The following is a 17,700-nucleotide window of genomic DNA, read 5'->3' on the forward strand; positions in this document are numbered from 1 at the left end:
CCTCCCGGATGTGCCGGGCGGGTGCGCGAGCTCGCCGGCCGCTGGAAGTCGAATGAGGCGCCGCGATCTCCTCCGCGGTGCTTATAAACAGCCGATCCGCTCGGCGGGGGCTATTTTCGGCCACTTGGCGCGTGCGCACGGCCTCCTGGATGTGCCGGGCGGGTGCGCGAGCTCGCCGGCCGCTGGAAGTCGAATGAGGCGCCGCGATCTCCTCCGCGGTGCTTATAAAGTGCCGATCCGCTCGGCTTGGAGTTATTTCCGGCCTCCCGTTGGTGCCGGGCGGCGTGCGCGAGCTCGCCGGCCGCTGGTAGTCGAATGAGGCTCCGCGATCTCCTCCGCGGTGCTTATAAACAGCCGCATGCGCACGGCCTCCCGGAATTTGAACACATTTCGTCATTAAATTTCGCATATTGAATTTTGAAGTTTAATATAATGCAACAATTCAGCTCGACTTATACAAAGGATATATCATAAAATCGTAAATTTCCGTCGAATTTTAGGGGGTCGACTTATACACCGAGTCGACCTGTACACCGGCAAATACGGTAAATCCAACACCAAGAACAGACATGAACCAGCAACAACAGGCTAAACGATACGGTATGCTAACGTGACATAAACATAAACGAGGAGCTGAGAACAGGCCTGACGTAACATTAACAGTGATTCAAATAACTATAACATAAAGAACACGTTTATCCAACCATCTGTGTCACTCCAAATCATTAAATCCATCGAATTCTTCATCCTTTGTGTAAACAACGCCGCGTGTGCAGCGCGCCGCTGACGTCGGAGTCGTCGTCAGTTGCAGTTCAAATCATTCCACAGGCCCATATAACAATATATAAACTATATATCAAATAACAATATATAAACAACAATTTTATCGAACCATCCGTGTCACTCCAAATCATTAAATCAATTGGAATCTTCGTCCTTTGTGTAAACACCGGCGCTTCTAACCCCGGAAGTGTGTGTGGTGCGCCGCTGACGTCAGTTGCAGTTCAACTTTTTCCACAGGCCCATATAACTATATCTAAACTATATATCAAACTATAATATAAACAACAATTTTATCGAACCATCCGTGTCACTCCAAATCATTAAATCAATTGGAATCTTCATCCTTTGTGTAAACACCGGCGCTTCTAACCCCGGAAGTGTGTGTGGTGCGCCGCTGACGTCAGTTGCAGTTCAACTTTTTCCACAGGCCCATATAACTATATCTAAACTATATATCAAACTATAATATAAACAACAATTTTATCGAACCATCCGTGTCACTCCAAATCATTAAATCCATCGAAATTTCGTCCTCTGTGTCACTTAAAAAAATAAAAACAGCTATTGACTCAGGAACTCCATGCGCCGCTGACGTCAGCCTCGTTGTAAGTTGGCGGCTCCAATTATTCCACAGGTCTACGTGTATGACTATATAGCAGCGTTACCAAAGTACCAAGCAAGACATGGGTTTGGTAACCGGCTCTTTATTTAACAAAACGAGCTCAATGAGCCTACAGCGACAATCGCCCCCCCCCCCCCTCCTGCCTTCACGGCCTCTCTAGACAATGTGAAACTACGAATAACTAACATAAATAACAAGTTTGTCAAACCTGTGTCACTCCAAATCATCAAATCCTTCAAACTCTTCGTCCACTTTGTTTTTTTCATTTCGCTAAGACTAACCTCCGCTTTTCGCCAGTCCTTTACAAATTTCTCACTAACTCCAAACTTTCTTTCTGCTGCTCGATTACCGTTTTCTGCTGCATATTTTACTATATGCAGTTTGTAATCTGCAAAATATGATTTTCTTTTTGGTGCCATTTTTGTTAAACCTTTCTCAGTTGATATGAGTTACAGCCAATGGTGAATTTATCAAAGCAGGCCTAGAGCGCCCTCATCTGGTTTCGTCTGAAAATAACGTGAAGTGAATCTACTTCACAATGACTGTAATGACGGTGTGAATGTGTGACCAAAAAAAAATATATATAATGTTAAAAATTTCCCATATAAGTTGCTCCTGAGTATAAGTCGCACCCCCACCCAAACTATGAAAAAAGGTGCGACTTATACTCCGAAAAATACGGCACTTTTTTTTTTTTAAGTGGAGCCAATAAAATATTGAAGTTAAAAGCAAGGGCCACATTAAAAAGAACGGTAATGGCAGTTAAAATGCCTCAAAGCAACTACACAATTCTCACTCTCTCGCTTTGTCTCTCGCTTTGTCTCTCTCTCTCTCTCTCTCTCTCTCTCTCTCTCTCTCTCTCTCTCTCTCTCTCTCTCTCTCACTCTCCATCCCTGCATCTAATAACACACACACTGTTAGAGATTTGCTCACTCCAACTTATTTTGCAAGAACCACACGGGAGACAGGCAAGTTCTTTTAGACACCTGCAGGTGGAGAGTTCACTCGCTCCAGAATGAAGTCTGAAAAGTCTCCTTCCTGCAAGGGCATATTTATTAGGAGGAACAGAGTGGGGGTGAGAGTGGACAGGTTTGGTGAACCCCCGGCCTCTGGTAAGATCAGAGCAGGGGGTGTTTTACGATGTTGTGGGAACCAGAACAACTTTGATTACTTCCTCTGCAGCTGGTCTCTCAAGCAGAGGAAGCAACCACTTTACTTTACTACGTTGTGAGAGCAAGACAAGATTGGTTAATCATTATAGTCTACATTCCAACATAATCCTATGATAAAGATAACCTGGAAAACCCTAACATCTCCCTCCTGTTTTATCATATGATTATGTCACCCCAAACAACAAAGACAAGTAAGAAAAAACATATATATATGTATAATGAAGAAAGAAGAACAGCAAAAATAAAAACAACAAACAATGATAGCAACACCTTCCAGTGAAGATGAGGCATTACCTCAACACCCCAGATCAAACTTATTGTGTAAGCGAAAAACCTGCTGGCCAGATGTCATTAGCAGGGAAATTCTTACACGGCCCCTTTGCCACAGGCGACCAGAATGCTATCAATAAAAAAATAAAAAGAAAAACACAGAAACAGCACATCATTGTATCCATCACTTGCGAAGCATTTTCGATGGTCAAATCATCAAGTTTCTGTAAAACATGCTCAACAGAACAGCATCTACGCAATCCACGTCTCATTATCATTATCACATCTGTCACGTCTAAGAAGTTGTATATGTGCTTGTGTTTTCGTCAGCTGATGATGTTCTAGTCTGTAGGTGAGGTCTGTCACACACACTGGCGCACACACTCGTGTCCAGTTGGCAGGCAGCATCGGACAACTCTTGTGACCACAAAACCACGATCCGTTCTGAACAGGCACGTGCACCCATAGGATGCAGGTGAGGCAGTGCCTCTAAACTTCTGGATGAAGTAGGTCCCGTCCGATGGTGCAGCCATGTTGGTAGTAGAGCCCTTACACCTTGAAAACGGCTCTCTCATCCTGGCACACAGCGGTGATGTCCAAAGCTCCCATCCAGTTTCCTCCTGGAGAGCAGTTGTCGTTAATGCATTTGTGGGTCCTGCAACCTTGGATGCAACATGTGTAGTCAGCAAGACTTGGAATGGTCCCTCCCGTCGTGGCTGGCCCAGTTCCTTCTTTTGATGACCTTGATGTAGACCCAGTCTCCTGGATTGATGGGGTTGTCGACCTGTGAGGAGGAAAGATCAGGCGGCAGTAAATTTGTCTTTGACACAGTTTGAGCGTCCTGATCATATAATCTGCCAAGGACTGCTCTTCATCTGTTGCTTGCAACTCTCGTAGTCAATTGTAGTGCCCATTTAACTGGCAAATAGGAGTGTTTGCGGGAAGAGTTTGAACACTTCCTAATGATTCCCTTTAACCAAAGACTATTTATGACAGGGGCGTTCCCATTTATTGCCTCCTGGTGTAAAAGAGATTGTCTTATCCATGCCTTCTTTCTCCTCACACGCTCGCACCAACACAGGGTGTGCGCGCACACACACACACACACACACACACATCTGCACGCACACATACACAAAACGGCATACAAAGTTCAGACGAACAACGACAGACTGTCACAATTTTACAGAGATTACACACAAACACAGAACACACAGACAAAGGGATTCTAATCCATCTCTCATGTAGCTTCTTTTGATAGAATCTCCTATTGGTAACTGTATAGCAGACGTTTTAGCATATAATCCCATACTCTGCTCTCTCACTTCTACTTTTTCATGTCGGTGGAGTCGTAGGTGGCCCCTATTGCAGTCATTGTCTTGTTAACTGTCGCCTTGTGACTCCTATGCATGATTGTGTGAATGTCAAAAATTGAACGTACCTAACTTTCTGACCATCCAACCTCCACTGTGGAACAAAAAACCTTACTGTTGTATTGAGTAGGTACATTAAGCAACCCAGCTTCCTCCTGACTGCCAAATGTCCTGTTCTAAAATTTATATAACTCGACCTCTACGTCTTAAGCTTGATGAGCCAAAATATCAGATCTTGCTCTTGTTTCCTACCGTTTTAGCCTATTTGTTTTATCCAAATCCGTTCAATCTCTGATTATAATGCTTTTCTCTGTAGCCCTACGTATTTTTCAAATTTTTATTTATTTCTTTATCAAATCTCCTCAGTTCTGTCAAACTCAGTGCACAATGAACCTCCCTTTCACTTTGAACCAAGCTTCACCAAATTTGGTAACCCCTAACCCTAACCCTAACCCTAACACTCCAAGTCCATATCTTTTTGCTGCACTTCACCCTCTCAAGTTGGTGTTCTTTTGTTGTTGCTTCAGAGCGACCCCATCCATCACGCTTGAATGAGTCCATTGTTCAAATGAGTCAATTTTCATCATTGTGAGTTCCTCCGCTTTTCACTGTCTTTTCCGTCCCCGAGGATGTTGTATTTCCACCGGAGTGTACTTGTCCTCCTCCAAGCACAACAGCAGTCTTTTCTTGTCCTTCGCCAAAGGTCAAAGGTGCTTCAGAGCCAGGCACCATTTTGTGGTTGTTCACGGCTGCAGGCGAAGTCTCGGATTGGGTTTCAGGGACTCTGACACAGAGAATGACAGGCTGGGACATCAAACTTGTAAGACTATCTCCAAATGTAGCTGCTTCCATTAATTTGCTGGTAACGTTTGTTTACCAAACTTCAAATTCTCCTAATAACAGCGGTCTCGTTTTTATATCGTAAATCCTGCAACTCATCCTATTTTTGAGCTACATTTTATCTATAGTTCCAATTTAATCGGACAGTATGTTGTCTTCAGTATCATTATTGAAAATCAACTTATCGAGGTATGCGTTCCACATCAAGCCCTGATCTGTATGTCTTGACCTCTCACATGTTATTGTCATGCTTGCTCAAAAATGTGACTTAGAGTATGGTGCTGTGAATTCTCAATCTCCCCAATGAAATTGGATCCCACCTCGTAGTTCTTATCGTTCTCATGTTCCTGTTAGCCTGCAATTGTCCAAATCAAAATGTTTTCTTTTAACTTTCTTTTGAACCTCTAAATTTCTCGTGTTGCTAACCTATCTACACCAGAATAAAAAAATTACCACAGTATAACACCAAATGTATTCGAAAATTCATTGTCATAAAGTGTTGTATTATTACTATCTTCCACTATCTGTCCTACTCACTCACTCCTTTTGAGGCTTGGCAACGCCCATGCCTCACACCTTGACAAACTTTTTGGGAGAATGCGTTCTTTACTACATACGATTCCATCATCATTTAATTTGACTTTCTGTCCAAAACGCTTCTCAATTTCTCAGTTCACACATCTTCTACATGTGTTACTGGTTCTCCAGTTTTTTATCTAATTAATTATCAACCCAAAAGCTACGTGTTTCGTTCTAACATTCAACCTGCTCAAAATCACTCTTTCATCAAAGTCGCTCTACTAATTTTCTATAGTAGTCGCCAACGACTTCAACCATTCAACCTTTCATTCAGGCAATCATTCATCAATGCTCATCATATGTATCTCACACAGTCTCCAAAAAGGAGTCTTCCTATCACATTGGTCCCAATTCATCCAAGCTCACCACACAACATTCATATATCATTTTCAACTCAGGTTTCCTGGTAGAACAATCCACCAATTCAAAAAAACTTAACTGAAACAAACAATTGGCAAATTAATCTGAATTTTTTCTTTGTTTTTAAATTTGAAGAACTCAATCTCTCAGATTTAGCTTGCATTTAGAATTTTGTATAATCTTATAACACAACCAATCAATTATTCCTATTAAATGTAGCATTGCAAAATCTTAAATTCACAATTTAGCTTCTTCCAATTCCTGAAAGCATGTTCTGTCATTTTTTTTCTTCAAATTTCTCATGTGGGCTCGACACTTAACATGCACTAGTGTGGATTAGTTTCTGCTTGCAAACAGATTTCTCTCTTTTTGCTCTCATTTTTATCTTTCAAAATCATTTCTGTTCTGCGGTGCAAATTGGATAGACCACAGTCTAGCAATTTTTTTTTATACTAAAACTTTAGCCAATGTTCATCATTTTAACATATACGCACACACATGCACAGCTCTCGCATGCAAAAGGTAGTTCCCAGCACCAATGATTCGTCACAGGCTGGCCATTTCCTGTGGTCGATCATGAGCTGGTCCCTCCCATGCACACGAGGACAGCACATTCTAATTTTATTTATTTATCTTCTAGAAGCAAGTTGCATTTCGTTACCACTTGATTTGCATATTTTAACTTTAGTGTAACACAATTTGAGCTCTAGTCATTTGTAATTGGGCATACAAACAGCATTGTCAAACTTCTTGGATGGACAGTGTTGGGTTGACAACATTTATCTGAAATCAATCTCAGAGGCGGTAGGTCTTTTTGGCTTAGCGTTTTCTTCTGCGCAGAAGGGCGCACCCCAAACACACGCAGCAAGTGTGGCTGAGAATACGCGCTCTGCTCGAATTTAGCTGTGCCTTTTATTGAGAGAGAACCAAAGGGGGAAGTGTACATGGTCGAATAGGTTTCCAGACAGGAAGAACATTCCATAGTTATATCCCATTACCACAGAACACAGGGGGTACTCACAGGGGGGCAGTATGGACGTCTCATGACCATTAGCTCAACAAAGACGTAGTCTTTAGTGCCTCTGGGAATACATTGCTGTGCCGTACTCATGACTTCAACTTAAATAAGACCTTTGTCTGCTTCAGCCGTCCCATGACAATCACATGATCTGCACATGTCTAGCTAACTGTGGGGCTTATTGTATAGCGCGGCTAATGACTGCCATATGCCCCCAAGTCATTTTCACGAGGCCAGATTGGTCACATACTGCGGAGAATCTTGCACACAAAAGTAGTTACATAGAATCCAATGATAAAAAGTATATCATTTCCAACAGACAGGACTTCTAATAATCTAAAAAAAAATTCTAATAATCTGACAATGACATGTTTTGCTGTCATATGGGCATCTATTCTTTCTTTCTCTGTATGAGCATAAGCAGTCAAAGAGGAGAAAGCTTGTCATGCTAAAAATTTGGCTTTTCCTCTGCTCCTTCCTCCACCCTTTGATTGATATTGTTTTGCAAAACAAGTGTCCTCGTCTCCCACAGTTCCAACAGTTGTCTGAATCTGATGGGGGTTTTGATTTGAATGGTGCCTTGCGACGTTGTTGGTATCTAACTCTTCCTCTGCCCCTTTGGGAACTTTGGTAGAAGATCGTTGTATCTTTATTTAGATCATTATCATCATCTAGATGAAATACATCAGAACTTTTGCCTTTCTCAATCCCTTTATCAGCGTCTCTGGGCCACTGCATGTTTTTTGTAAACCAAGCAGTGTCCGCTTCCACCAAGTGTTTCCTCGCCCAATTGCCGCAAGAGATTTACCGTTCTTATTTCCCATCTTAATTTCAGTAGTTTAAGGTTTTACAATTTTTTTTCAAATTTTTTTTTTCTTTGAAGATCCTCAATGCAGGTTTAAATTGACCTTTCGACAGATTACTAGCCTGTTTCATTGCCGTGGATCAACGCTAGAACTGCTTCTTAGTCAATTTATCCTACCAGTCACACACTCAATCACACAAGTTATCCCTGCCTACGCGAAGTCCTCCTTTTAAAAAAAAGGAGCTGCTTCATCCAGTGAGGGGACTCTACAACACCCCCCACCTTCCCTGGGAACTAAAGACAAAAGTCCTTGTCCCCAGCCCTGCCAACGCGAAAACCTCCTTTTTTTTTTTTTTTTTTTTTAAAAAAGGAGCTGCTTCATCCAGTGAGGGGACTCTACAACACCCCCCGCCTTCCCTGGGAACTAAAGACAAAAGTCCTTGTCCCCAGCCCTGCCAACACGAGGTTGTACTCCTTAGAACAGTGGTCGTCAAATAATGATTCACGGAGGTACTGAGATTTTAAAACAGTTTGAGAACCACTGCTCCAAAAGAGACACCTCATCCAGAGGGGGACTCTACAACACCCCCTCCTTCCACAAAACTTATTCCTGTGCACTTCTTCCTTTTTACGAGTTTCACAAACAACAACACAATCACACAACTTCAGGCCTTTAACTTACTTGTCCCCTGGTTCGTTGCACTGCCGGGTCCCGTCAATCCACCTCTGTCAGACGAAGGCAGACCCAAGATGCTGGCCCAGCGAAGAATTCTCTTCCCAGGACTTTCTCCTCCAGGTCCTCTTAATGGACGCTGGCTTGTCGACAATGCAGCACGTCCTCCTTCGTCAGCCAGATTGCGGGTATGAGGGATCCCGGGTTTCGGCACCAAAATGTTAGAGATTTGCTCACTCCAACTTATTTTGCAAGAACCACACGGGAGACAGGCAAGTTCTTTTAGACACACCTGCAGGTGGAGAGTTCACTCGCTCCAGAATGAAGTCTGAAAAGTCTCCTTCCTGCAAGGGCATATTTATTCGGAGGAACAGAGTGGGGGTGAGAGTGGACAGGTTTGGTGAACCCCCGGCCTCTGGTAAGATCAGAGCAGGGGGTGTTTTACGATGTTGTGGGAAACAGAACAACTTTGATTGCTTCCTCTGCAGCTGGTCACTCAAGCAGAGGAAGCAACCACTTTACTTTACTACGTTGTGAGAGCAAGACAAGATTGGTTAATCATTATAGCTTACATTCCAACATAATCCTATGATAAAGATAACCTGGAAAACCCTAACACACACATTGTATGTCTGTCTGCCCTTGTTCTATTTATTTTATTTTATTTTTTAGTAAAATGCACTGTAATAAACAGGAGCTTCTGAGGAGGTGTACCCCTTGGAAACATAGGTATACCGCTGCTCAGTCCCTGACATGTTTTTGGGAATGCTGACTACACTGTGTTCCAAATTAGTAAGCATTTGCAGTTTTTGTTAATAATACTAAATAGGCAATACAATTTAGAGTATATTTTTCTTAAATTATGAATTAATATATTAGCCTTATAATAATGGGGATTTTGCAGAACAACCAAGATATAACAATTGGAATATTACTCCAGTTCCAGTGTATCCAAATTATGATGATGGGGATGATGTTGATAATGTTGATGATGTTGATGATGATGATGAAGATTCTATCTCGTACCGCTCACAACTGTACTGGCGCCTATCCTAGCTGACTTCGGATGGGAGGCAGGGTATCGCTGGTCACAAGCCAAGGGCCCAAATATTGTAGACAAACATTTCACACAATTTAGAGTCTTCAATTATTATCCATCCATACAACCATTCGCCAGATTTTATTATTATTATTATTATTATTATTATTATTATTATTATTATTATTATTATTATTATCAGTAGTAGTAGTATGCTATCTTTTAATAATATATTCATAATATATTATTATTAACTATTATTATTTATCATGAGCAGCTCGGTGGCACACTGGTTAGCACGTCCGCCTCACAGTGTGTTCGATTCCACCTCCGGCCCTCCCTGTGTGGAGTTTGCATGTTCTCCCTGGGCCCGCATGGGTTTTTCTGGACACTCCGGTTTCCTCCCACATTCCAAAAACATGCTTGGTAGGCCAATTGAGCACTCCAAATTGTCCCTCGGTGTGAGTGCAAATGATTGTTCATCTCTGTGTGCCCTGCGATTGGCTGGCGACCAGTTCAGGGTGTCCCCCGCCTACTGCCCGATGACTGCTGCATGCCCGCGACCCCCATGGGGACAAGCGGTATAGAAGATGGATGGATTATTTATCACTCTCATTGCTGTTATTGTCAATACACAGCTTTTGAAAATAAAATAGATTGAAGAAGAGAACAAATTATTATGTAGAAATATTTTAAAAACTTAAACAAATGTGATTTTGAAAAAATAATAATCTGCAGGTATCAAATATTCAGATTGGCCTTTTCTTTTTCTAAACCACCAGTGATTGTGTTCTTTTTGCAAAGAAGCAGACAATTCAGCTCGAGGAAAATTCCTCAGTTTACCCACAATGAAAAATGTTGCTTTGCTGATAATGTGGAACAAAGTCTTTAATTATGTTCATCTGTTTAAAATCACCAATTGATACAAGTGATCTGTGCAAAAACTTTGCAAGTAACCAAAAACTCAAATGTTGAACTTAAATTCGATATACAGTGGAGCCTCGGTTTTCGAACGTCCCGGTTCTCTAACAAATTGGTATTTGAACAAAAAATTCGAGATTTTGTTGCTTCAGATGTCAGACGAAATTTGGTTGTCGAACCTCGCGAGATGAGCCGAGAGGACCCGTATGCCAACTGACTCCATTCGTTATTACGTTCTCGTTACTCTGAGGATTGCATCAACTCTAATCATGCCTCCAAAGGAAGCAAGTGGGAGCAGTAAAGCCATCCTAAAACACAAAGACGCTCCTAAAGCAATGCGACACTGAGCGCCTGGCGCGCTGCGGTTGCGCGATCGGACCAAATTAAGCTCCCTGCGCACTGAGGTCCATTTAAATTTTGGAAAGTACATTAGGACTTTAAAAATATTTTCTAAATTTTAGCGACCGCTCTGTCACAATAATGCGACCAGCGCGGTGCAGTTGCGCGTTCGGCTGTGCGCTGCAGTTGCGCGATCGGACAAAATTAAGCTCCCTGTGCACTGGTGTCCACTTAAATTTTGGAAAGTACAGCAGGACTTTAAAAATATTTTCTAAATTTCAGCGACGGCTCTGTCACAATAATGTGACCAGCGCGGTGCAGTTGCGCGTTTGGCGGTGCGCTGCAGTTGAGTGATTGGACAAAAATGCGCAAATGAAAAAAATGCTTAAATAAGGCGGGTCTTTTTTTTTTTTTTTTGCTTGGAACGGATTTTTTTTTCTTCCATTATTTGTAATGGGAAAATATGATTTGGAATTCGAATAATTCACTTCTGGAATGGATTGTGTTCAAAAACCGAGGCTCCACTGTATGTACATAATGATTTGGAACACAGTGTAAACATTGTCGCATGGGTTTATCTGCAGGGGATGTAGTGTCACCATTTGGGCATCATCATGTCTAGCTCCATATTATAGTTTAGAGATTATATGCACCTTGTCTGACCTGATTGCTTGATAAATGTACTAACTACTTTGGCTCGACTTTGTCTCTTTGATATATATTTATATCTCTATCTACTTGTCAGGTTTCATTATTTGAAGTAAACATGAAAAAAATGTTTTTAAAAATGGAATAGTGTTTTATATAAAAGACAATAATAATAATAATAATACTGTTTTTTTTTTGCGTTAGAATAATGTTAGTCTACTTTCCATACCATGAACTTAATATTGTAACAATTATTCTTACTGATCATAATCAACTTAATTTTTTTTCCCCATCCATTTTCTGAACCACTTTATCCTCACGAGGCTCATACTCGTGCTGGAGCCTATGACAGCTGTCTTTGGGCAGTAGGCGGGGGACATCTTGAACTGCTAGCCAAGCAATCGCTTTTTTTAAGTCAGTTCTTGTAGAGTCCTCTAATGTGCAGGAAGGACTATGGCCAGTTCTAGTACAATTAAATTTCCTGAGAATCAGAGAGTCCTGTTTTCTTTTATTTGAAGCAAGACAAGACTTTGTACATGGATCTTCTCATATATTCAGTTTGCAGGCTGGTTGCATTGCCCGCCGTTGACACTATAAATGGATAATGGCTTTTTTTTTTTTTTTCTCAAAGGAAGAACATGAAACCTGACATTTACGAATGCTATCTAAATTATGGCAATGCTTGATGACGGCATACTGCTGTTTTATAGCAAAATACACCAGGAAACAAGTTAAAATTATGAGTACAGTACATACAGTCATGACTGCAGCACGTAATTTGTCACAGGGATTACATGAACTTGTAAAAAACATTCAATTGGCATTGGCGTGTTGCTTTAAATGTGTATTGTGTTGTAAAGGTACATTGTTCTAAAAGAAGAGGCTGAACAAGTTGAAAATCGTATGGCATTTCATCCATTATCTGAACCGCTTTATCCTTCGATACATTCAGTAAAATAGACTGCAAAGTTTGCAAGTATTTGCTAATTTTGAATTTATTACCAGCAACACATTTCAAACAAATTGGGAAAGGGCCAGGTTTACAACTGTGCTACATCAAATTTCCTTTCAAAAACACTGTTCAACATTGTTGAAGCTTAATACGTGGATTTTTTTGCCACTCTTGCTTGATGTACAACATTGTGCTGATGGCATTCAGATGGTTTGGTCTTTTGGTTGGTCTTTTCCTCTTTGATTCGGAGGACATGAGAATGGACTCGTCAGAGCACAGCACATGATGCAATCATCCAACAACTGGGCCTTTCAGGGATGCTCGTTTTGGAACCAACCAAGATAGTTACCTCTTTCGAAAAACAAACTGTTCACCTGTTGAATGTCCGAAAGTTCCAAACAGATATTTTTTTTCATTTGTTGTCCTTGTCCCAGTTTTTGGGGAATTTGTTGTAGGCATCAAAATTCTAAATGAATATTTGCACACAAAATTACAATAACATTCATCAATTTGAATATTAAATATCCATAGACAGAGACATATACAATCTGAGCCTGCATGTTTCAGCAATGCATGCTGTTTTTTCCCACTGCAGCTCTCAACCTCAATGTCATTACTTTGTAGTTACTAATAATGAATTTTGCTATTTACAATAATCGTTCAAACAAGCACTGACAGCACTTTGGTGAATCATTTTCCCAAAACATTCACAGGTAATATAACTTCATGTCAGTGTTGTATTGTTTTTCTCACATTTGCTCTTCTCTTGTTTAACCATCTATTCTCTTTTCATTGTATAGCCAGAAACTCAGCTTCAAGGAGCGTGTGAGGATGGCTAGCCCGAGAGGTCAGAGCATAAAGAACAGGCAAACATCCTCAGTAAATGACCGTCGTTCTCCAGTAGCAGAGGCTGGTACAGAGGCTACCAGCCCTGCCAAGGTACAAAAGAGCTGGAGTTTCAATGACCGCACCCGTTTTCGACCCTCACTGCGCCTTAAAAGCCAGTCGCGGTCCACCACTGATGGTGAGTGGCTTTTAGGTTTTGATCACTTGTAAGAGGGACTATTGTTGCCACTGTTCTCATAGAAATCACAATCTTAACATATTTTCAGGTAGAGGTAAAAATAATGATTTTTTTTCCGGAAAAATCTTAGCAGTAACGTCAGCTTTTTCTTCAAGGGCCCAATTAAGCAGTTCTGTCTCCTGTCTCTGGGTGTTTTCAAAACAAAAAGATGTCAAACGATGGTTGAAATAAGTTCATAGTACTAATTGTCGCTATTTAAAAGGAAAGACACATCTCTGCCTGGATCACTTTTTTTCCCCTTGTCTTAATTTAATAGGTTCCAGGTGGTTTCGTATAATTTTACATGGTTTCCCTTCATATCACCATCGTGATACAATTTGTATTTTCATACAAGCTAGCGCAACAACTTGACTCAGATATTCTTTGCAACTTGGACTTCTAGTTCAAATTTTCTAGACAGAAAAGTCCCACTTTCCTCGAATGCAGCATAATTTTGCACAGAATTGGCTTGATAGAAGAAAGCTAGTCAGCAGTAGCTTGTGTTGAGCTTTCTGGAAGACCCATTTTGATGATTGGTGATCACTTTAGTAGACACTGTTTAATAAAATGCCAGTACAGTAAATAGCAATCAATTCCATCCTGGCAAGTATTAAAGTGTATTGAACCTTGCTATGATTGGAAGTCCTTTCTACTTGCATGTCTATTTATATGAAAATATATCAACAGTCTGCATGTATTGTTCTGTGCTGCTGGGGCTTGTATTTCGGCAAACATGGGGCTTTGTGGTATAACAGTAATCTAATAACATTCAGGAAATAACTTGCCCAACACTGGCATATTTACTAATAGTTATTAAGATTTAGGTTCAGCAACATTTTTTTTCTCCTAGTTATACATTAAAATGCATGGCAAAATGTGTCCTGTCCAAGCTTTGATAGGTCAAACTTAAAAACAAAAAGAAATAAAATATGTCTAAAACATGATGTACAGCAAAACAAATTCACACTTTTAAAAAAGCATCACAATTTTTTTAGGGACACAAAAAGCCATCTCTGATTAAATTTGCTGTTAACTTTATTTGTTTATTTGACAATGCAAATTGATGAACACTTGAATTTAAATTACACAGCATAAATATAGCAGATTTAGCTATGAGCTACTTTCCATTCGTAGTCCTTGTTCGGGAGACAACATACAATTAGAATTTACAATAAGTATCACGTATAAAAATAAAAGTAACATCATTTAACTTCAATGTGTCTTATTGTCTGTGTTGATATAGTCAAAGTCAAAGTCTCCTTTATTGTCAATTCCTCCGCATGTCAAGACACACAAAGAGATCGAAATTACGTTTCTCACTATCCCAGGGTGACAAGACAGAGTTCACAACGCACATACAAGTAAACAACACAGGAAAAATAAAACAAGAAGATGAACAATAAGAGTGATAGCACGCTAGCCGCTCCCGATACACACCAGAGTCCGGAAAGATGACAGTCAACCAGGCCACTGTGAACACGAGCACACAGCAGGCACGCACTGTCCGGTTCGTGGATCCTATCAGGCGAACGCAACCCATCTTGTTGTCCCACGAACGAACGTACGCCAGGAGAATGGAAGGCACGGCTGGGCGAGCTGGGTTGGCCGCAAGCCTGGCCCGACGTCTCCGCGCTGGCCCCTCTTCTCTTTTTGTTTACATTCACTGAAGCTAAACGCGTACAACTTGAGACGTCATGAGACGTTACTTCCGGCTGGCGCCTCGGTGCAGTCAAACTCGTCTGCGCGGCAAATTTAAATTCTATTTTTGAGAGCAACAGCTTCCTTTTCGTTGTTTTGATCGTCAATTTATATTTATAAGCCCATAAGCTAACTAAAACCGATTTATACATATACCGGTGTCTCTGGGCCTTTAAAAGTAAGCAAGTTTTGACATTCTCAAATAGCTGTTGTTAGATTATATCAGAGCGTGCATCCCTTTACAGTTTATGTAATTTCACCTGTTGCGGTCTTTCTAAAGGGCACAACACAGTCCCTTTTAGAGACAGATCAGACCAAAGTAATTCGTTTTTTGTCTTTGGTAAATTAATATCGTACATAAACATTCAGAGTTGACTTTAAATCATTTCTGTATTAATTTAGTTTACGTTCATACAAAATACTTGTTGACCATTAGTCCATATGTAAAAACAAAATCATAAAACCAATAAAAGCTCAACAAATATGAAGCAATTAAAAAAAAACTCCAATAAAACTACCGTATTTTCCGGACTATAAGTCGCTCCGGAGTATAAGTCGCACCAGCCATAAAATGCCCCAAAAAGTGAAAAAAACATATATAAGTCGCTCCGGAGTATAAGTCGCATTTTGGGGGGCAATTTATTCGACAAAATCCCACACCAAAAACAGTCATGAACGAGCAACAACAGGCTAAACAATAGCAACAACAGGCTAAACGATAGGTATGCTAACGTGACAAATACAAACAAAGAGCTGAGAACGGGCCTGACGTAACATATAGAGTGATTAAGGACAACTATTACATGAATAACATGTTTATAAAACCATCGGTGTCACTCCAATTCATTAAATAGCAACAACAGGCTAAACGATAGGTATGCTAACGTGACAAACACAAACAAAGAGCTGAGAACGGGCCAAATAATAATAAATAATAATAATAAATATAAGAGGAGCAAAAATAGAGCAAGTGTACATACAGCAGACAGTAGACTTGGATATGGTGCTTTAAAGTGTTAATTGCTTTATTTGATGTTTTCTCTATTTTTTATGTTTTGAATATGTTCAAGATAAAGATATAAAAGCATGTGAAGTGATCAACTATACTAAAAATAACATGGAAAGTGGTCAACTATACTTTTAAGTAAGTGATGTCTTAATGCTCAAGTAAAAATTTGTGAAATAAAACATATATAAGTCGCTCCTGAGTATAAGTCGCCCCCCCACCCAAACTATGAAAAAAAGCGCGACTTATAGTCCGGAAATTACGGTAATAAAACATTCTGTAAAAACAAACTTATTGAATTGGGAAATAAGAATAAAAACAGTAAGCCCCATTTTATATTTGCATTTTGTGTTGATGAACCAAATTAACAACTTGGTTGATTATCTTTGTGACCGTAACCCTAACCCCCCCCCCCCTTTAACGGCAGATTCTAACATGGCAGGAGAGGATGGTTTTGATGAGAAGGGCTGTCATTGTGAGATCTCAGTGGAGGACTTACTGCCTTCTGTTAAGTGTGCCATCAGAGCGATAAGGTGAGTAAAAGTCACAGAGAAACTGTTTTTTTTTTCCTTTTTTGTGTGTTTCTTTGTAGTTTTGCCCATGGAAATGAATCTTGGTTGCAACCAACTGCTGCAGTTAATTTAAATGTTTACTTAATGACACTCTCCATATCCTTCAGTATTTCAAGAGAAGTTATGACTCATCCACAATCCTGTTGCTGTTCATTACTTTCTTTATACACTTCTTGTAACCTTTGTTTGAACTGGTGTCCAACAAAGACCGTTACAGTTGCATTTGCAGTGAAGCTGAGTTGTCGTTTGGAATAAAATAAAATAAAGTGCACTAAATATAGTTTTGAAAAGTGTTTGGTTGCATTTTATGGCATCTCAGAACCAAGTCTAGTTTTGTGCTAACTGGTAAAAAAAAAAAGCCCAGGGCTTTAGTATCCTGTGAAAAATGTGCTATTGCCTCATGCATTTTAATTCTAGACTGGCTTCATTATAATCATTTAAGTTTTACTGCTGTCTGTCCATGTCAAATATTTTCTCTTTTTTTTCACTTAAAGGCACTTGCCAAATACCAATATGATTGGCCTTGAGGTTTTGCAGGTGCAAAAATAGACAAAAATATTTTTCACAAGAATATTTTATGTGTGCCCAGTCAGGCACAGCCCAAAAGCAGAACGTTGATCCCCCTTTCCATTGGCTCACAACCTGTGAGCAGGGCGATATGGGTCAAGTGCAATGTGGGCTGGGCGGCGGCCAAACACGAGGACCTTGGCGGTCTACAAAACTGCTTCTACTGTCCACTGGCTCTGGAAGTGGAAAGTTACCTCTGTTAGTTGGTGTGTGAGGTTGACAATTTCCGACTGGACATAGTTGAGCTGGCCTTGACACATACTAGCTTGGTCTCTGGTACCATTTCTCTTGAGAGGGGTTGGAGACTCTGAAATTAGAGTAGAGCTAGAGGAAGTGGCTAAAGAGAGGGACGTCTGGGCTTCCCTACCCAAGCTGCTGCCCCCGTAATCCAACCTCGAAA

General features: G+C 40.5%; 2 protein-coding genes across 6 annotated transcripts in view; one reads left to right on the top strand and one right to left on the bottom strand.

Annotated features, from left to right (window-relative positions):
- Positions 1-17,700, top strand: part of LOC125969171 (potassium voltage-gated channel subfamily KQT member 5) — a 111,059-nt gene that overhangs the window by 85,315 nt on the left and 8,044 nt on the right. For all 3 annotated transcript variants that reach the window (XM_049720963.2, XM_049720962.2, XM_049720961.2), the window contains 2 exons: positions 13,195-13,418; positions 16,589-16,694. In XM_049720963.2, coding sequence (XP_049576920.1) covers positions 13,195-13,418; positions 16,589-16,694 — 330 coding nt within the window. The remainder of the gene's footprint in view (positions 1-13,194; positions 13,419-16,588; positions 16,695-17,700) is intronic.
- The window catches only part of LOC125969173 (NACHT, LRR and PYD domains-containing protein 14), a 58,222-nt gene continuing 43,842 nt past the window's right edge, over positions 3,321-17,700 (bottom strand). The window contains exons 10-11 of one of the 3 annotated variants that reach the window (XR_007481496.2): positions 17,495-17,607; positions 3,321-5,004 (exon numbers count right to left, since the gene is read on the bottom strand). The gene's annotated coding sequence lies outside the window, so the exon portion shown is untranslated. Of the gene's footprint in view, positions 8,664-14,474; positions 17,608-17,700 lie in introns of those variants that run through there. The other 2 variants (XM_049720971.2, XM_049720973.1) reach the window with 2 other exon arrangements.

Source organism: Syngnathus scovelli, chromosome 5 (genome assembly GCF_024217435.2).
Source record: "Syngnathus scovelli strain Florida chromosome 5, RoL_Ssco_1.2, whole genome shotgun sequence".
Taxonomy (NCBI): Eukaryota; Metazoa; Chordata; class Actinopteri; order Syngnathiformes; family Syngnathidae; genus Syngnathus; species Syngnathus scovelli.